The sequence below is a fragment of the Rhinopithecus roxellana genome, chromosome 11 (assembly GCF_007565055.1).
Source record: "Rhinopithecus roxellana isolate Shanxi Qingling chromosome 11, ASM756505v1, whole genome shotgun sequence".
Classification (NCBI taxonomy): Eukaryota; Metazoa; Chordata; class Mammalia; order Primates; family Cercopithecidae; genus Rhinopithecus; species Rhinopithecus roxellana.
Window position 1 is genome coordinate 64,641,317 of NC_044559.1, and position 21,662 is coordinate 64,662,978.

A 21,662-nucleotide genomic window follows, 5' to 3' on the forward strand; every position below is an offset into this window, starting at 1 on the left:
ATATCCACAGAGCCCTTCATTCCCTTCAGGTTTCTGTTCAAATGTCATCATATCAAAGAGACTGACCCACTATAAAATAACTCCATGTCTCCTATCTACAATCGGGCTTTGTTCCTTTTCATACTACTTATCACTAACATGGCATTTTTTAAAATTAGTTTTCCTATTAGAATTATACTTCTTGAGCAGAGACTTTTTTACTATCTTGTGCCCTTCTGTATCCTCTGTACCCCAGCACAGTGCCTGACACACAGAAAGTACTCAATAAATGTCTGTTCAATGGTAGTTAATTATTAATTATTCAAGTTAAATAACAATACAGGGCAACAGCAAACTAGTAATACAAGATAGTTCATAGTTAACTGCTAATTGAATAAGATGTGCCAGTAACACCCCCAAAGGAGTATACATCAGCATCACTTGGGGAGCTTTTCCAAAATATACATGCCCAGACCTTACCACAAGACCCACTTTATCTCCCCAGGCAGGGTCCTGAGCATGTGTATGCTTAAATAGCTTCCCAGATGATTCTATTTTTTATTGTGGTAAAATAAATATAACATAAAAGTTGCCATTTCAACCATTTCCAGATTATTCCATCTAGCATCCATTTAAAACTACTGGTATAACATTATGTCAGTTCAGCAGAGCAAAAACAGCTGAAAAAAAGGCTTACCAAAAAAAAAAAAAAAAAAAGGTACCATGGTATATTAAAGAACATGGGTTCTGGAGTTGAATATAAGTCCACCACTCATTAGCTATGAGACTAGACAAGTTACTTAACTGTTAGTTTCCACATCTATAAAATGAAGATAATCTCTATACCTTCTCTCTCCCCCTACATCTACTCCAAACTGCTCCCAGGTCATTGTAAAGCTAAGATGAAATCAAGTATATCTCTATTTTGGTGCACATACTAGGCATTAAACTAGAACTTACTGGAATTACTTTCACTGAAATAAAAAATGAAATCATGCTGGCAGAAACACATAGAGTATGTGTAATCTTGGCATAAGTGGCAGTAAAAAATGTCTCTTCCTCTTCCAATGGGACAAGTGAGAATGAAATCTGCTAGGAGCTCCACAGGTAAGACACTACTAGAACAGTGATTCTCAAACTTAAGCATGCTTCAGAATCACCTGGAGGGCTTGTTAAAACAGATTGCTGGGCCCACTCTCAGAGTCTCTGGTTCATTAAGTCTAGGGTAGGGCCTGATAATCTGCATTTCTAACAAGTTCCTAGAACTTGTGATGACGCTAGTGCTGCTAGTCTAGGAATCACACTTGGAGAACCAGCGAATTAGAGTCTGCATATCCTAAAAGAATCTCTGAGATTAAATCCTTGAGTATAATTTTTTTAAATAAAAAACCTGAAATAGTTCACCTAAAAAAACCATAACTGATAATATGCTTATGATTTTTAGAATATTTTACAATGTGATAAAAGTCAACTACTGAGATTCAAATAACAAAAGCAAAATTTCATGCCACTGGCATCCCGATGACAACTATTCTGAAAATTAACTCAAAGTTAAAATAATTCTTAGAATACTCATTTCTTAAAAGTTACAACATAGATAAAAACAAAACATGGCAATTTTAAAGGAACAAATGTACATATAAACTTTGACGCATATAATAACCTAAACGAAAACTTACATGTATGGAGGCATTCCGTCACTGTTGTTGGCTTGATCAGATACCCTTTACAGATATAGCAGGTAATGTAAGGATTAAAATCTTTCACCAAGTGTTTCCTTTGGGTAGCCATTCGTGGCTAGTGAAGTCTGGCTTTATTAGTTCGGGCAAAGAGGGGTCCTAAGTAGATGAAAGTCTGATCCCAGGAGCTGGTATGTCGTTCCCAGTAGGATGTCCTGAGGCATGAGAATTAGCATCCAGATTTATCAGGAGATCGCTGATCATCACTCCTTTTGGTGGTTCTGCTTTCCCATGTCTGTTTCCAAAATCATTTCAAAAAGATGAGAGAAAAAGGCGTCAAACTCCTCATAATGTATTAATGTCATTCTATTAACAGCAAGTGTTACATGTTCCCAATTAGGTGACTAGGTGAATAGAACATAATCTTCATTGTATCATTAACTTGCAAATTTGCTATAATTTAATTCAGAATAATGACAAATTCATCCAGTTCTGGAACCTCAACTATCACCTCTATATTAATGACACCCCAAGCTATTAACTACAGTTTGGTATCTTTACCTCTTCGCTAATGCATTTTAACTATCTGCTTGACTGCTCTATTAGGAGTCCCTGCCAATACAAGTTAGAAGATTAAAAAGTGAAGTCATTATCCTCCCTTTCAAAATGGTCCCCACTTCCATTTTGAACCCTACATCCAGTTACGAGTCAAATCAAGTTGATACAAGTTGCTCCACTTGTATATCACCTTTCCACCTGCAGTCCATCTTATATTCTGTTACCAGACACATTTTATTCTGTGACACTTGGGTCTTCTTATCAACGAATGTCAGCGTCTTCTCTTTACAAACAGAAAAACGTTTCTCATTCTGTCACATAAGACCTTCTACAGGTTAACCTTAATATACCCTTCAACAACTTTCTTCAACCTGAAGGGATCACTCCTCTCCCACCGTCTCCTCTGCAGGTTCTACGCACTCTATCCAACACGCCCTTTCTCTCCTCTGTCTCCATGCCTCCTACCCTTCAAGCCCTTCTCCAATGCTATCCTCAGCGCAATCTTCCCCTAGTTTTTAATGCTTCTTTCCCGTTACATCTGCCTTTTATTTTGATTTATAGTTACATTCATTCTTTACAGTCTTTATTAGATCAAAAACTCTTCAACAGAAACTGGTCACATTTAGTAGATACATAACCTGGGTAATGTTGCCTTTCCTGTCTCAGTTTTTTTTTTTAAACTGTAAAATATGTATCCTCTCAGAAAACACAACATGAAAGGTGTTGATTTTCCTAAGTGCATTCTATAAACAGGAACTTCCCCCCATCTTAGCTGTTAACTCATTGGTAAGTATAAAGCAACCGGAAAGGTAAAAGGCATTCCATCAACACATAGCCACTGCGAATGTGCAGGGAATGCGTGTAATCATCCTATTCTCTTGGGAAATCACATTCGTGGGTATAACAGAAAGCAAGCATAATTAAAAGACAGGGAATCAGGGTTCTGGCCCTTAGCTCTGTATGACCTTCAGCAAAGCGTTTCATATCCTGTGCCTGGGTCTCAGCTTCCTCCTCTGTAAGTTGGGATTAACTGCCTTGCCTTTCCCACAGGTTTGCCATGAAGCTCCAAAGTAAGAGAGTCCTCTGGAAGAGGAAATACACGGTCCCGACCTGGGGTGGTGCTAAGATCCTAAGGCACAGAGCCCTGTGACCAAGACAGTTAAGGGAAGCAAGAACTTGCAATGACGGGGCGGGGGTGAAGGGGAACTTTTCTGCCTTCTCCGGCAGGACCCAGCGGCACAGCCCAGTGCCTTCCCAGCACCGCCGCGCCCGCCCGGCAGGTGCGCGGGCCCAGGCCCCAGAGGCGCGCTGCTCAGGCCGTGGAGAACGAGCAGCCTTTCCCGGGGCCGGCGTCCGCAGCCGGCCGCTCTCCCCGCCAAGCGAGGCACGGCTCCGAAGCCCCCGCCCCGGCCGGTCGCCCCCTGCACCCGAAGGGCCCTCCCGGCTCCAGGCGGGGCCGGCCAGGGCAGGTGTCTGGAGGTGTCGCTCCCGCCTGAGGCGCAAACTTGGGCGAGGAGTCTGGCGTCCTTGCCGCTCCTCAGCCTGCCCGGTACCTACCCAGCGGCCACCACCGCCGCTGCTCCTCGCCCGCCAGCGCGCCGGCCTCAGAGTGAAGGAAAGTGAAACAGAAACAGCACCCGCCGCGGCCTGGCCGGTCCCCGCGCCCCGTCCGCTCTCCCCCTGCAGGCGGGAGCGCGCCGGCTCTGTGGGGCCACTCGGCTCAGGCCCGATAGGGCGCGGCGGGCCTCGGGGCCCAGGTCCGGTGCCGCCTCCAAGGGCAACTCCACCCACTTCCAACCGGCGGCACCGCCCGCCCCGCCGCCCGGCCACGCCCCCACCGCCCGGCCACGCCCACCACCACGCCCGGAGGCCGCGCCTGCTGCCTGCGCTCCTCGCAGGTGCAGCTGCCGCCCTGGCTCCTGTGCTACACGTAGCTCTGGCCAAATATTATCTCGGTTCTTCTTATTCCACCATCCACCCCTTCGGTTGTTTTCATCATAACAATGACTGGCATATTTTTCCTGGAGGGTTTAAAAGCAACGGTCAGTGATGAGACTGACTCACCCTGAGAATTTGTCTCCTGAGCTGCGTCTTCCCCAAGTCTGTACCACCTGCGCCGAAGTGGGGACAAAGCCATCCCTTGATTTGCACCTTATTTGAAAATCACTAACAAACTTGTTACTGTAGCGTGCGTCCAGAGATCATGGTCGTTGACAACTATAAGCAAACGGGAACGTTGTGGAGGGTAAGGGTGGGGGGAGGGTGAGTGGTAAAGAAGCATTACTGTTTGCAAGGTTCAAAACAAACAAAAGCCCAGTACTCTTTCTAGTGGACTTTGAGACCTACAAGAGACCATTCACTGCAAAAACCTTCATTCAAAAACGTGTATTTTAGAAGCCAGAGCAGTGATGGCTTAAGAAAATGACAATAATAGAGGGTATGGGGAGATTGTCAATGCAAAGTAGTTGCTTTTTCTCCAACTGATAGGCGTTAGCTTCTTACTATAGTGATAGATGACTCTAAGTGGCAAACCAACAAACAACCGCTAGTCCAGCAGTCATACAGGTGTTCAAAGATCCATTTCAAGTTTAAAATGCATCAAGCAGTAGACCAAGGCAGCTTTTGAAACTATCCATTTTATAATCAAACTTTGACATAAGTTTAAAAATTGTCATTTCTAATATCACAGTAGGAGCAATACATTTTCTGAAACAGCTTTAAATGATCACATTCTTATAGTCCTTTAAAGAACCATTTTGCAAAATCATATATGCCAACGTCCAAGCTGGGATCAACTTCATAAGTCACAGCAATCACAATGAGTAAGAGAAAACAAGCGAGGTCAAATGACTTCATGGCAGTAAAATTACTCTTTACCCTTCATATCTTTCATTTCAGAGACTAAATAGAACAATGTGTGAAAAATCACCCCATTTCTAGTGTGTTTAAAATATGCATCGGAGGATATTACTGTATATATACCACAATATATAAAAATGACTTGTTATTTTCCTATTTTGTGTCTGAAACTATTTTAAATATATTTGAAAAGAATAAACATGAAGTCCAGGGGGCTTAAATGTGATTGGTGACCAATCACAAGTGCAGTTAATCAGTATTCATGAAGGAAACGAGTTTGAAGGCCGGTTTTAGGATGACATATGTTAGCAATGAAGGAAGCGGTCACAAACATGTGATAGAGCAGTACCTGAGGATGAATGTGGAGGTGGGGTTGCCAGATTGGACTTGGGATGAGTGAGAACTACAACCTTTGTAAGGCAATCTGTGCTTTGTATCTGGAGAGGCAGTAATAGTTTGTAGTAAAGTGTTATGTGGCTTTGCCTCTGCCCTCTTCAGCAACCATTCCATCTCTTCCACCCCAATTTAAAAATATGCACACATACACAAAATAAAAACAAGTTTAAAAACTCAAACATTTGGTTAAAAAAAAAAAACAGGCCTGGCACGGTGGCTCATGCCTGTAATTTCAGCACTTTGAGAGGCCGAGGTGGGTGGATCATGAAGTCAGAAGTTTGAGACCAGACTGGCCAATATGGTGAAACCCCATCTCTACTAAAAATAGAAAAATTAGGCGGGCATGGTGGCGGGTGCCTGTAGTCCCAGCTACTCGGGAGGCAGAGGCAGGAGAATCGCTTGAACCTAGGAGGTGGAGGTTGCAGTGAGCCGAGACAGCACCACTGCACTCAGCCTGGGCAACAGACAAGGCTCCGTCTCAAAATAATAATAATAAAATAATAATAATAACAAAAGTAATGGTAAGAGGGAATGTTGTGACATGGCAACTTTCCTGTGTGATGTGTATGCAGATTGTAAGTATTAAAACATGGGACTTTCAGCTGCTGTGCTGCCTCTCCTCTTCCCCTGGGGCTCCTTACCAGTTACTCATCCTAGTCTAGTCCCTTGGTACTGCCAGTGGGGGCAGAGGACAAATGATGGAAGCTATAACATGAGGGGGTAGCTCTGATAACAAATCTCAAGTACCAGGAGGACCCTCAAGTAAACAAAGGCCTGGAAGCAACTGGATATATAGGGCCCGGGGGGAAAATAAAAAGGCAGGATAAAGGAATCATAGCTGGGAGTCCCCTTATCAATAATGTACTCCAGCTTTCTCATTTTACAGATGTAGAAACTAAGATCCTGAGACGTGGCAAATTCATAATTACAGAGCTAATCCTGGTAGAGCCAAGACCAAAACAAAGGTGCCAGGTTCAGTTTTCTTTAACACCTCTTGAGAGTACTTCTCAAGTCCAAGAACTTAAGGGAGGTCTGGAAAGAAACAGATTAGGGCCGGGCACGGTGGCTCATGCCTGTAACACCAGCACTTTGGGAGGCCAAGGCGGGCAGATCGACTGCGGTCAGGAGTTCAAGACCAGCCTGGCCAACATGGTGAAACCTCGTCTCTACTAAAAATATCAAAATTAGCCGGGCTTGGTGGCAGGTGGCTGTAATCTCAGCTACTAGGGAGGCTGAGGCAGGAGAATCGCTAGAACCCGGGATGTGGAGGTTGCAGTGAGCTGAGATCGTGCCATTGCATTCCAGTCTGGGGGACAAGAGCGAGAATACATCTAAAAACAAAACAAAAAAACCACAGATTAAATTTTTTGTTGTTGTTAAAAAAGGAAGAAAGAAAGGGAAGAATGGATGAGGAGAGGGAGGGAAATAACTGTCTAGATGGCACTTAGGAGTGAAGTGGCCACTGGTGATTCCCTATCAAAGAAGCATAATCCCAAAGTGGTAACTGTTGCATTTGAGTATTGGCCCAGACTCTTTCAGAGAACCACAAATGGCTCTTAATAACTCCTAGAACTACTTGGAGCTATCTGTATATCTAACAAATGTTTTCATTACTTTATATGTTATGTCTAGATTTTTATTTCATTTATGGCTGGGCAATGGATGGGTAGGTAGTTCTATACTAAAAGTTCACATTCCTTTCCTGCCTAATAAATACATCATTAATTAACTGAATTTTAATGACATAATGTGGTTGAAAAATGTGGTTATATATTTACATTTCCCTGAAATATTAAATAAGATGAATTTTTCAGCCGGGCGTGGTGGCTCATGCCTGTAATCCCAGCACTTTGGGAGGCTGAGGCAGATGGATCACAAGGTCAGGAGATCAAGACCATCCTGCCTAACACAGTGAAACCCTGTCTCTACAAAAAATACAAAAAATTAGCCGGGCGTGGTGGTGGGTGCCTGTAGTCCCAGCTACTCAGGAGGCTGAGGCAGGAGAATGGCGGGAACCCAGGAGGCAGGAACTTGCAGTGAGCCAAGATGACGCCACTGCACTCTAGCCTGGGCGACAGAGCGAGAGACTCTGTCTCAAAAACAAAAAAAAAGTGAAATTTTCATTATTACAAATTATGTACGTAAGAATACTGTTTAATATTTTAACACAGAGAGCCTTTAACATGTAAACTACTCTCCATAATATAAAGGTCTTCCTATAGAGATTAGAGAAAATATTACAATTGAACATAAATGTCCTATAAGGCCCACATATATTTATTTTATGACCATGAATATTATAACTATAAATCTATGGTTGCCTAAAATCAACGATGGAGGAATGGCAGGGGGAATAGAGAATTGAAGAAAACTTTCAATCACCCTTGACCATGTCTTTCTCTTACTGCACCCCTCTCCCACAATCCAATAATTTTCAAGGACATCCCGTGCTAAATGTCTCTTAAATCCCTCCATTTAGCCACCCAGTTCAGATCACTATCATCTCTACTCTCTATAACTCAATGAACTCCTAAGTAGTCTTCCTATAGCTCTTTTCCGCCAAAGCATCTTCCACAGAACGGCCAGAAGACTCTTTCTAACTATATAAATTTGATCATGCTGTTCTCTGGCTTTAAAAAACCTCATTTCTAGAATAATGCCCAAACACTTAATAAGGCCATTTCAGATCCCTTTCACTTCTACAGCCTCCCCACCCCTACTTGAACTCTGTGCTCCAGCCATAATGTACCCCTTTACTCTCTAGTTAGCTAGACAGGTCTTCTTCCAAATGAACACCCTGTCTTTATCCCCTCACCCTTCCCCACCTCTGCTAAGTCTGACCAACCCTTATATATCCTTTCAGGTATCAGCTGATTTCAAAGGTCACCTCCCCAGGCACCTCAAAGCTGCCAAAGAGCCTCCTCTATACACACAGACCATATTCATACAAAACAACTCACATTTATCCTCTCAAATCAAATACCCCACTCTTAGATTATCTGATTTACTCATCTGTATCTCCCACTAGAGTGTAAGCCCAGTGGATCCATTGCTTGGCTATGCATATCCCTAGCAGAGTGGATGGCAGAAAGCAAGTGTTCAAATAAATATTTATTGAAAAACTGAATAATTGCACACATTCTAAGAACTGATCCTATGTGTTCTTTCTTGGGTTTCTTCTTGAAGGGATCTTTACAAAGGATGTGTAAAGACATAATCCCTGCCTTCTTGGGTTATTAATTAAAATCACACCAGGGAGTAGAGACTTATCCACAAGAAACAATTATGGCACAATATATCAAAATTTATTAATAAAGTGTTAAATGGAACATGATCAAGTGACAAAAACTCCAGTTGAAAGCAGCAGCACTATGGGTAGACAAGAAATTAGTCCCACATGCCTTCTCTGCCAGTTACAAATGAATGGTAATGGCATATGGTTGGTAAATAAGAAGGCCAGGAAAAAAAGTGTGTTAGCTGTCAACTCCAGCCTCACCATGGCCAGCATCAGCAGCTTGGATTGTGGTCTGAAAAGAGGCCCTGAAGGGCTGGGTGGTGAGACTTCCCCATCCCATCTCTTTTCAAAGACAGCAAACTCAGCAAAAGAGGGCACATTTGAAAATAAGAATATTGCAGCTATGGGAACTAGATCAGACCTGACAACTTCCTAAGGAGAAGGAGGTATGTCTTTATTTCTATGACGTTAAACAAGGGAATTTAAGCTGCTGACAGGTATTCTCCCTTTCTAGCTTTTTGAATGATTATTATATGCATATTAAGAATAATCTGTGAACAGGGAGTTTCAAAGTGCTTTTCACACAAGTCATCAAGGCCGAGGTCTGTTCACTAACTATATTACTGAATTATAAAAGAGGAGGCTTTGATACCAGATCATTTCAATATCACCATTTTAATTTATTAAATTAAGAAAACTGCAGAAAAATCCAAGGAAGAGAAGTAATTACATGTATTCATTTATGCTTTTAAAAAGCAAGTTCTGTCAAGAACTGTTGTTCCTGATTTGAACAACTTACAATGATATTTCACTTCCCAAAAATATTAGGAGGGTGATGCTTATTACAAGTACTGATGAGGAAGTTAATTAGAACTTCATGATTATAAATTCATAGATCACCATTTCCTTTACAATATTTCCATAACTATTGACTCTTTAATCCTTTTTACAAGTGAAGTCTGAAATTTTAAGTAGAACACTCATTTCTACTAGAAAAGGGAAGACTTTCTGTAATTAGAGCCTGAACTTATAAGCATAAATTGATTTTAAAATAACTATATTCTGGCTTATATCCCCATTTAGGGATTCTCTGCTCCTTCCTTTCAATTTAGTTTAATCAACCTTTCTCTGGATCCATTTCCTTCCTTGTCTTCCTCAGACCCAGTGCAATCATCATTAACTTTCTCCCTGTTTTGGTTATATTTTATCTGCAGTTCTTTAGCCTTTTGTTTATTCATCTGTTTGTCCTGCTCCTCTATCAGTGTGCTTGTCTGCAAATCAGTACTACTAAAAATATGCTATCCCAGTCAACTGGGTTATTAATGCTGCATTTTGTTTTGCTTTGTTCTTATAATTACTCCTGTATATGCCTGGACAAATTCTCTCCTATTTCTCATAGCCATGATTTTGAATTTGATCAGTTCCCTTAAATTCTCTAACCCAGAGATAGCTAAGTATAGTCCCTTCTTCTGGTAGCGACCTCCTTGGAGGAAATTTCCCCTCACCTACAACATGCAATTGTGCTGTTACTCCAGCAGTCCCATGGCCATCTTCTCTCTGTGCATCTATCTTTACATGATGTTCTCCTTGTCTGTATCTCTCTCCTTTTTATTTTTTTTAACATATATTTTTTAAGACAAAGTCTCTGTCTCCCAGGCCAGAATGCAGTGGTGCAATCACGCCTCATTGCAGCCTCGACCTCTCAGGCTGAAGTGATCCTCCCACCTCAACCTCCAGAGTAGCTGGGACCAAAGGTACACACCACCATGCTCAGATAATTTTTGTATTTTTTGTAGTGACAGGACTTCACCATGTTTCCCAGGCTGGTCTCGAACTTCTGGGCTCAAGCAATACACCCACCTTGGCCTCCCAAAGGGCTGGGATTACAGGCATGAGCCACCAGGCCTGGCCTTTTCCTCTTCTTATAAGGACACGAGTCTTATTGAATTAAGAGCCCAAATTGATTATACCTTCAAAGAATATGACTTTACCAAATAAGTTCATATTCACAGGCAGCAGAGGCTATGACTTCACCAGTTCTTTTTGAGAGACTCAATTCAACCCATAGCAGGCATTTAGAATAAATCTGTTTAATGTTTAACAGGTAGTACACAACACTTAACGTGGCACATTAAAATAATGAAGTGGCTGGGCATGGTGGCTCACACCTGTAATCCCAGCACTTTGGGAGGCCAAGGTGGGGGGGTCATCCGAGGTCAGGAGTTCAAGACCAGCCTGACCAACATGGAGAAATCCCATCTCTACTAAAAATACAAAAAAAAAAAAAAAAAAAAAAAAAAGGCCAGGTGTGGTGGTGCATGCCTATAATCCCAGCTACTCGGGAGGCTGAGGCAGGAGAATTGCTTGAACCTGGGAGGCGGAAGTTGCGGCAAGCTGAGATCGTGCCATTACACTCCAGCCTGGGCAACGAGAGCAAAACTTCATCTCAAAAAAAATTTTTTTAATAAAATAAAATAATGAAGTTAATGAACAAAGTACAGAGACATAATATCTGACACAGAACTAATTTGTGCTACATGTAGGCAAATAGAGATTACTTATACATTTATGCATACGTGTATACAAATACGTACATATATAACCACACATATATAGAGTATATTTTAAGGACTGCACAGACTAAGAAACAGACGTGTTCCTTCAAATACTAGTCATACTTTTGATTCATCTCTCTTACATTTTCTAAAACACAAATAGCATTAATACTAATTAATAACTATTCATGCCAGTAAATGCATGGCATTTTATTTGGAGTGCCACACAAGAAACTATTAGCATTTACAAACTTTGACCCTTGAAAACACTTAAATTGCGCATAAGAACACTCTCCATACCAGATATGGAAGCATCTATAATATTCAGAATTAAGATATAGACGAGCAGCACTTAGGAACTATAACTTATTGTGATTAAAATGTGAGTGTTTGTAATATTATCCTTTGAAGATGCTATTTCTTCATATAGTATAGCACACATGCCGTATAATTTTTCATAGTTTCTACCATGAAGATGAGTCTGAAGTACAACTTATTCAGATCTTTACAAAGAGAGAAGACATCAAGCTTAATAAAAATCCAAACGCCCCACTAGATGAATTAAACTTACTTCCAGCTAAGAAAAAAATCTTAAGATTTAAGAAAAACTTTAAGGAAGGGTATTAAAACAGAACTCTTGTTTTTATAGAGAGCTGCCTACCATTTTCTTACCTACCCTAAGTGTGAACACAATAAACAGAATTAGCAGGCATGCGTTATAGAAGTTAAGTTCTACAATTCTTCTAGGGATATTCATAGTTATTTTCCAGTTTGATTTATTCAGATTCAATTCTCTATCTCATTCCTGTCAGTACAGTAACCTCTGAGTATACAATATAAAATATTAATCAGGAAAAAAAAGCAAACCAAACTTCCAGCTGCTTCTGGTCAAATAAGTTGTTTCCTCTAACTGACCAGAATAAGAGTTATGTGACTATTAAGGGACACTCCAAATTACTCTGATCTAATTATTTCTCAATGACTTTTAAGCATGTTCATCAAATCTGTGAAATGGGGATGTAGTGAAAACAGAATGGCCTCATGCAATACATCACTTCATGTATCTTCCCACGCCTTCTTGAACAGTCTGGAAATTATGGTGACACCTCTAACATCCCATTTTCAACTGCCTGAAGGCAAAAAGCAACTCTATATAAAGTTTTCTCAAGCTTCAATTAACCTATTCTGAGTATCAGCTTTATTTCTCTCCCTTGCCTAATAACTAACAATGGAATGGGCTCTTCCAAGTACAGAGTACTTTGCTAAGCATTTTATATCATTATTGTTTCATTTATTATTTACAGCAACCCTGTAAGATAAATGAAATCATTGTCCTCATCTTGTAAATGAGGAAACCATGGCACAGAGAGTGTGTGCAACAACCAGTATCACACTGCTCCTGACAATGGAGGCAAGAGCGGAACCTGGTGGTGCAGCTCCTGAACCATTCTAGTGCTGCTCAACCACCTTCCAGACCACTTTGCTCTGCAGCACTGCAACACCTCTGGGGCCTGGTTCCAGATAAGCTCTATAACCTTGTCTCCACTCTTTCCAAGATAAAACCTCTACTTCAACAACTAGACCAGGCTTCTCACTATCCCTCGAACACAGTGTGAATGCCAACCTCTAGCTTCTGCTTACACTGAGCCCTACTAACTGGAATGCTCTCCCTCCTCCTCTTCCTCTTCTTCACCATTCAGTTGCAATTCTACATCTTCTTAAACTGTTCATTCTTCCAGCCTTTCTACCTCATAGGAATCTCTTCCTATGAAGATAGAAGAACGGCTAGAGACCCATGAACCTGATACCTAAGTTGGTTTTGTGTCAGTACTGACGTTTCACATTTATGCAGATCAGGTCTGATAGTAAATGACCTGAAGGCAGGGACAAGTATGGCCCCTGCAAAGGTCTGGGAACCTGGCAGGAGCTCAACAAATGCTGGCTGAATTTACAACAACCTCTATAGCAATACAGTAAGAGTAACACAGTACACTGTCTGGGAGTAACACTCTAAGAAATCACTTCAAGACTTTCAGACATTAAAGGCACCACCTAACTTTCCAGAATATTCTTTAACTTAACAACTAATTCCCCCAGCTAATCACATCAACTAAGTATGCATTTCTGTGTCTGGATAGAGCCAAGTCAGTATTATACATATGTGCATAAACAGCCAGGGACTGACATTTGAGCAATGTTCAAACACAGTATTGGAAATCTAATGAGGAATTTAAGTTTGCTGTAATCAAAATAATGCTTTCAAAAAGCTGATAAGATGGGAAATAAAAATAAAATGCACTCCATTACCATTCTTTTTTGCTTTGGACCACTTATTTAACAAATACCTTCTGGTACCTAATGCATGGTAAACACTGCTTTAGGCACTGTGAAGGATGCTACTACAGTCCTTCTGGGTTTTTGTGTGAAGCAGTTCACCTGAGAATTTTTTTGTGTCAGAAAACATAAGATATTCTTCTACATTTAAATGAGAGAATAGGTGAAACTTGCTCTCCTACTTACTATCTCCACAATACATACACATTTTTGAGACATTACAAACAGAGTTTTGGGTTAAAACTGGAAACATTTCTGATTTTCAGTGATTATTTTTAAATGTGGCTCACAGGAGAGAGAAAGGGAGAGACCAAACAGCAGAAAGCAGGTGTGGTCTAATTGGCACCAGGTGTCTAGCACTAGAGGCACTGAAACAGCCTTTCTGCTTTCCACCAGGTGTTGGCACCCAGCCATGACAAAGCGCCTGAATACTGTGCTAGTGGCCTCCACAGACCACAGGTTCTGCTGGCCCTGTGCTTCTATAGCAACCACTGAACCTCTGTGGGCCAATGATCTCTTACCAAGCTAAGCCAATTATCCAGTTTAACATTAGAGATCTTCAGGTGGCATCCTCTAACAAAGATGACTGAAAAGGTACCTACTTGTGTATCTTACTAGATTTGCAGGTTAGCATTTAGAAGTAATGTTTTCATAGTGTGGCTATGTTAAACAATCTTCTGTAACATATACATAATTGAGAGACGGAGAATAAAATTCATACTAACTCCACATCGTTCAATGAACACAAGTGTGTGCTGTGACCAGGAAGCACAAGAGCTGTAGCACTCTCTGGCAGAAGAAGGATCTCAAGCAGCAGGTGGACTGTGCGCAATAAGGGGAAGGGCATCCAAGTCTCCCAGCAGACAGGTGGGGTCCCAGCCCTCTAGGAAGAAGGAAGCGTTAAGGGAGAGCAGTGGGGCATATGAAGTTGCAAATCATTTATATGTCAGAAATTGTCCAAGCTTTACAGATGTCTAATGCTCTGATCTGCTACCCATCTAAATGCCAGAAGTGGCAAAAGACACAAATGGTAGAGATTAAAAGGAACAAATAAACAACAAACAAAAACACCCATTTGGAAATCTCAGTTTCCAACATGTCAATCTCATTGAGTTGACATGTGCATATTGGTTCCACAATCATTCATTCCCCAAGGCCCACTGGTAGCTACTAAACTAGAAGACTCTACTCCTATCAGCAGATATCCTCCAATTCCTTTTTCTTTTTAATCTAATTTTTCGTAAAGACAAAGTCTCACTATGCTGTCCAGGCTGGTCTCAAACTCCTGGTCTCAAATGATCCTCCTGTCTTAGCCTCCCAAAAGTTCTGGGATTACAGGTATGTGCCACTGTGCCCAGCCCCATCCTCCGACTTCTGACAGATGTCTAGAAGAGGAAGTCCCTCACTTGTAAAGTTCTCTTCTTCTACAAGGAAGATCCCATCAATTAACATAATTAACAGACTAAGGGAAAATATTAGTTAGATGACAGATGAGTAAATGAAATTATGTCAGAAAAAAGGATTAATGATTAAATGTAAATAGATTAAACGAAGTTACTAAGCAACACAAAATACTATGTATATTGGTAATTCTGAATAAATGAATTGAATGTAACAGTAACAAACTACAAATGGCCAGAGTGCCAATGATTTCTAAAGGGGAAAAAAAAGTATTTGACTAAAAGCCACTGAAACCTGCCAATGGCAGAAAGCTCACACTCCTGTAGAGCAAGAAAAATAAGAATTTACCTTTTGATTAGGAGAGCTCAAATTGCCTAACCTCCCGTGGTACCAACAGAGAAAACCAGTAGAGACACATCCAACACTGAAGGTGTCACTATTTCCCATGGTCCCAGAAACCAGGAACTGAAGCCAGCTCCCTGAAAGGTCAGGATTTCAAGAGAAATGCAAAATAAGCATGAGTGTGAGGCCAGCATTTCTCATTATCATGATTTCTGGGACTCAAGCAGGTGGGGTGCATGTCTTCTCTCCCCTATGCCTACCAGAGCTCATACATTTTCCAAGAGATGATTCTCTTCTATGATAATGAGGTGAATTTTTCATACTAATATAGGGAGAGCAATGTGTTTTGGCTCTTCCCGATGAGCCCATAGATGCCTGCAGCTTTGCTACTTCAGCCAGGGTTCACAGATCAGCATCAGCATCACCAGGAAGCTTGTTAGGAATGCAGAATCTGGGCCCTCAGGTGATTCATACGCAATTAGAATTGAAGCGGCACTGTGAATGGACTAAAAATGTTTCTTACTCCTAGGATTAGGTATTTATGTCCCCAGATGCCAAGGATCAGTGCAGTTAGGCCAACTCTAGGACAATCTGAGCATCAAAATGAGCAAGAGGAATGGATCACACACACTGAATTTAAAGAAAATACTCCATGAGTCCATATTTACAACAAGTAAGCAAATAACCAACTGGGAGAAAAAGAAGACTCCTTCTTTTCAAGAGAATGTCAACTTAGGAATGAAAGAATCATAAAATCACTATTTTATAACCATGTTATTAATTGATTCAGGCAAGAATCTCCAGGGATCCTAAAACTATTAAGAAAAAAGTGTTGGGGAGCAGGATATTTACATAGTTGTACAATGTCTCTCCATAGAGATAGTCTAATTTCATGTAATTAAAATTGATACTATAAATTTATGAATTACAAAGGGGAAAAGTTACCTTTACAATGGAGAAATCCACTGGATGCTCCCTAGACAGTGACTGCATTTAACAGCACTAATGATGGGATAATCCGACATTATGTACCTGCTGAGATGATGCTCTTAGGAGGATACATTATCACCTATGTAGTATTTCTGTCCAAAATGTCTATCCTGACTATAATCATTTGGAAACATAAAATAAGTCCACACTGAGGGCCATTTTACAAAACAAATGGCCTACACTTTTCAAAAATATTAATGTAATGAAAGACAAAGAAAAATTGGGAAAGATAAAAGAAACTTGATAACTAAATATAATGTGTGATTTTAGACTGTTGCCTGAATTGGGACTTCATTATTGTTATGGTTATAAAGGATATCATTGGGACAGGTCTGCACATTAGACACTATTATCATATTTCCTGAATATGGTAACTGTATCTCCTTTCTTAGGTGATACAAACTGAAGTATTTAGAGGTAAAGGGTCATATCTGCAACTACTCTTAAATGGTTCATTGAAAATTGTAGTAACATGTATATAGAGAGATAAAGCAAATGTGGCAAAATGCTAAACAGTGAATCTAAGTGAGAGATATATGGATGTTCATTGAAATATTTTGGCAACTTTTCTGTAGATTTTGAATTTCTCAAGAAGCTGAAAGTAGAAAAAAATGTGAAAGATCAAAAGCAATGCAATGACAAATGGCTCATCTCACAACTCTCTAGTAGAAGAATACTACCACCAGCTGCACATCCCTCATCAAAGTGGTCTTAAACTTAAATACAAGCAAATGACAGGCTGAAAAATTCCTCTTTAAAAGGTTTTTAGAAAAAGGGTCTTTCTATGCTAAAAGTTCCTTCTTAGAAAATGCGCCTCCTAATTCCTTCTACAGTGGGCCAGGCTATGTTCTCAGCACAGGAAATACAGTAGTGAACCAGACAAAGCCCCTGCTCTCACAGACCTTGCATACTAGTAGAAGGAAATAGGCAATAAACAAATAAATAACGTCATGTAGTGATCAGTGCTGTAAAAGAAAATAAAGCCAAGAGGGACTCTGGAGCAGTGCTATTTAAAACAGGGAGGTGAGAGAAGGACTTAATTAGGTGACATTTAGCACAGACCTGAATGAGGTAAGGGACTAAACTGTGCAGGTAACTGGGGGAAGAGCATACCAGGCAGAGAATACAGAATGTAAGGCAAAGGCATGGAGGCAGGATCACGCTCAGGTGCAGCAGAGAGAGCACAGGAAAGGAGGTCAGAGACCATGCAGTCCCCCACAGGCTGTTACTGAGACTTCACCCTTTACTCTAAGTTGATTGCTATCTCCTACCATTTCTACCTACCCAGTGTTCTTGTTCCAGACTGGCAAGGATGCAGTTGCATAATGAAGGGACCACTGTGGGGAAATGCAGCCAAGTGTACTCTCCTAAGTGCGTTGAGGCTTCATGCAGGCTTTTCTTGTCTGATAGTTCCATCCCAGGTGATATCTTCCTCATACTCTGCCTAATTCCTTTCTTCCTCCCACTCTCTTTTATTCCTCAAAGGCATCAAAAATTGTCTCTTTGGTTTGAGAGATTAAAAAAAAAGTGGTTTATCATTGCTGACATATTGAAGAGTCTTATTTATAACACCTAGTGCTTGTTTTCACAGAAGTCACCATCCTTTTCAAATGTTACGTTTGTACCTACCTTTCCATTCTCCTTTAATCAAACCTGCTTTTTCTCTGAGTTCTGCTGTTCAGCTCCTTGACAGCAGGGGCTACTCTGTTTACTCTTTCATTCCTAGTGACAAGCACAGACTTTGGCACATAGTAGTTCTCTGATAAATATTTGTGGCACTATTTTATAGATAAAAGATTAAAAAGCCAATTTCTTGTTAGGCTGTTGCTAAAATTTGCCAAAATGTTGGTATATCATCTCTTTTAGTTTTTTTTTTTTTTTTTTTTTTTGAGACAGAGTCTCAGTCTGTCATCCAGGCTGAAGTACAGTGGTGTGATCTCAGCTCACTGAAACCTCTGCCTCCCGGGCTCAAGCAATTTTCCCACCTCAGCCTCCCAAGTAGCTGGGATTACAGGTGCCTGCTGCCACACCTGGCTAATTTTTGTATTTTTAGTAGAGATGGGGTTTTGCCATGTTGCCCAGGCTTGTCTCGAACTCCTGACTGCAAGTGATCCACCTGCCTCAGCCTTCCAAAGTGCTGGGATTATAGGCTGAGCCACCGTGCCCAGCCTCAGTTTTATTAACTGTAAATACACCGTTGATGATTCTGATGGGTCCAATGCAGGGCAAGGAATTTGGCATAAAGTAGAAACTCTCTAGGTGTTTGATGGATAAATGAATAGTTAGATGGACAAACACAGATTAGATAGGACTTGTGTGGGCTGGCCGGAGAAATTCATCATTTATAATGTTCAAAACATTGTTTCTTCAGGAAAAATGTACTTTGAGCTTGGCACAAACAGTTTATGAATGAACACTGGAATATAGCTTTGTCACTTAAAATACTAATATCTAAGTCTGTGGGTGTGTAAAAACACAGATAATTCACAGATTATCTGTGAGATTTAGAGTGCCAGGTGTGACTTGGGGAAGGGTGGCGGATAATTTGCTCCATGTTAGCTGAGCTGTGCGTGTGTGTGTGTGTGTGTATTTAAAATGTCTAGTCATTTAGAAACCCAGAAAAAAGAAAAATCATTCCATAGTAGCCTTTCAAAATGTTTGGGAACAATTGTGCTCAAGGCTGGATGACAGGGAAAAATCAAAGAAATGAAGATTTTGCCCAATTTAGTGACTCTAGTGAGAGAGATAAATATATTTTAGGCATTTAAAATAATTGTATTTACATATCTAATCTCACTGGACCATAAGAATTAGGATCCTAAATTATGTTACATATAACTTAGTTTACTCATAAAATTTTAGAAAATTGTTTATGTAGATAAAAATTATAAGTTTACTAGATAGTTTATAGATATATTTCAATTTAAAAATAGCTATGTATTCCAAACTTTAAGAAACATTATTTCTGGTATTTTATGAGAAAGAAGTTCAAACTTGAACATCAAGGAAATCTCTCACCATTGTGCCCAGATAAAGGCATTTATTACATTTCTTGATCTTGGTGACCTACACAGAATCAAAACAATACCCAAAGTACTCATTTTCACAAAAGACAGTGAGGCAGTGAATGGAGGAAGGAATCTGAAGAAGAGAGAAAAAAGGGCAGGACACGGCAATAATGAGTTGGCAGTGGGGAACTTTTGCTATGTACAACTATTTTTATCCTCGGAGCTCTCCTTCTTCACATTTTCTGGGTTCTCATGTTTATCATCTTCCAAGACTTGAGAACCAAACATCTGTCTGGAAAGGAATGGCTCTACCATTTCATATCCACTTATTCTGTGTTATAGTAACTTCCAAACAGGTTGTTTGTAAAAATGTGCCTGGAATACAACAGTAAATAAAATAGACCTGGTCCAGTCATCATAGAGTCTGCATTCTAGAAGAATTAAATTAATACCCATGAAGTATTAGTTAAAAGTATACAAGACAGTTACTTGAGTGCAAACATCTAACAAAAGGAGGAAAGACCAATGTAAGGTTTTTAAAAATGAAAACCTTAATTCAGATTAAGGTTTAATTAAAACCTAATCCAATAAATTCAATTTATTATCCAACGCTGGAATCCTATCTAAGACATCCCTAACAGCCCACTTCCCTATCGCAAAGTTTGTCAGAATATTTTATGAGAGTAGACATAAACTTATGCAAATTAAACATTATATTCATAATTCTAAAAGTTTCATCTTTATAAAAGCAAATAACTATTCAACAACATGTTCTCTAAATTTTATCACTACCTTATCTGTAGTTCTGGTTACAGGAATTAGAACACTTTTATGATTTTGTGGTGTCATGCTTCGCAAACAATAAACAGCAAATAGTTGTACACTTATGAAAACTGCATAAAAGTGTTAAATTAGCTTACATTGACATAACACTCATTTCAGAAATGTGGGCCTGACTGAAATCATTAGGTTCACAAAAATTAAACAGTCTAAAACAATCAGGTTTAAAACTTTTAAATATATACAATTGTTTTTGTTGTTGAGAGATTTCCTATATTAAAAGAATAAAAGATCTATAAAATTTATTTCAATTTCAAAATTACAATGGAAATCAAAAATGTTAGAGAAAGGAGAAAACTACAGGAAAGAAAATTTCCATTAATATAGGTAATTGGTTTGTCAGGATGTAGCGTTCAAGAAATTAAAAACATGACTCTTGTACAAATATATATTAAGCAAATGTCAAAAATTTATTTTAACTCAGCAGAATGGTACATCTGGTTCAGTGTAACACAGGAAAGACTGAAGTGCATACAGTCAATGAAATACAGAATACTGAAATAAGATTGCTAATTTAGATATAAAACCAGTTACTATCCTATAGGGCAATAAAACTAAAATCTTTGGGGTTATCTTGTTTATCAGACAGAAATCATTTGCAGGTGATCAATCTACAAATTAACATCTAACTTCATAGAATCTGGATCCTAATAAAAAGTAAATTAAACAAAGGAACACTTTCCTAGAGAATTACGTGATCCTTGGCTGGTGTCTTAAGTGTTCCAAGAAAACACTAAAAAGACATGCAATCATCCTTGTGCCTTATTCCCAAATGTTGGATACTTTTTCTAAACATTTTAATATGCAACAAAACCTTGGCTACACAAAGCCCTCATGAATGGGTTAGTCTTGATAGTGGCATGCTCTAGAGACCTAAATTAGCCCTTAAAATCCTTAGTACCAAAGGGTTTGCTGGTAGATTGTGGCTGAACACTTCCCCTGCCCCTACCTCCATCAAGGCTGCAAAATCACCATTTTTGTTTGTTTGCTTTCTTGCTTTTTTAAATCATGTTTGGCCTATATTCTGCATCAGAAAATTTGCCGCTTACCCTCTATTGTTTTTAGTCATTTTCACCAACACATTTCTTTACTGTTTTTCCTCCTTTGAAAATATCCCCTCATCTGAACATTAATCATGTCAACCTTTTAAGCAAAGAATGATCTAACTCCTTCAACATAAATACATCTAAAAGTTGAGTCACAGTGATAATAAGCATTGTATTATATAGCATAAATGGCCAATCTCTTCGCCCAACTACCCCTTGCCCCAACATTAAGAAGCACATTGAAAATAACTTACTATTTAAGATCAATAATTAGTTAATAACCTCTATTTACTGAAATCAATTGGGTACAAGAAGGAAGTTTTCAAGGCTTCTAAGGAGTCAAATATAGTAAAAACTTCTGGCTGTATATTATAGTATCCCTCATTTAGACTCTTAATAATTAACAATAATGATTACTATGCAATGACTACTTACTATGT

General features: G+C 39.7%; 1 protein-coding gene across 3 annotated transcripts in view; it reads right to left on the minus strand.

Moving 5' to 3' along the window:
• PCGF5 (polycomb group ring finger 5) overlaps positions 1 to 21,662 on the minus strand; it is a 123,085-nt gene that overhangs the window by 59,386 nt on the left and 42,037 nt on the right. For 2 of the 3 annotated variants that reach the window (XM_010363520.2, XM_010363518.2), the window contains exons 1-2: positions 3,774 to 4,036; positions 1,659 to 1,953 (exon numbers count right to left, since the gene is read on the minus strand). In XM_010363520.2, coding sequence (XP_010361822.1) covers positions 1,659 to 1,770 — 112 coding nt within the window. In that variant the 5' untranslated portion in view covers positions 1,771 to 1,953; positions 3,774 to 4,036. Of the gene's footprint in view, positions 1 to 1,658; positions 1,954 to 3,773; positions 4,037 to 21,662 lie in introns of those variants that run through there. The other variant, XM_030940533.1, reaches the window with a different exon arrangement.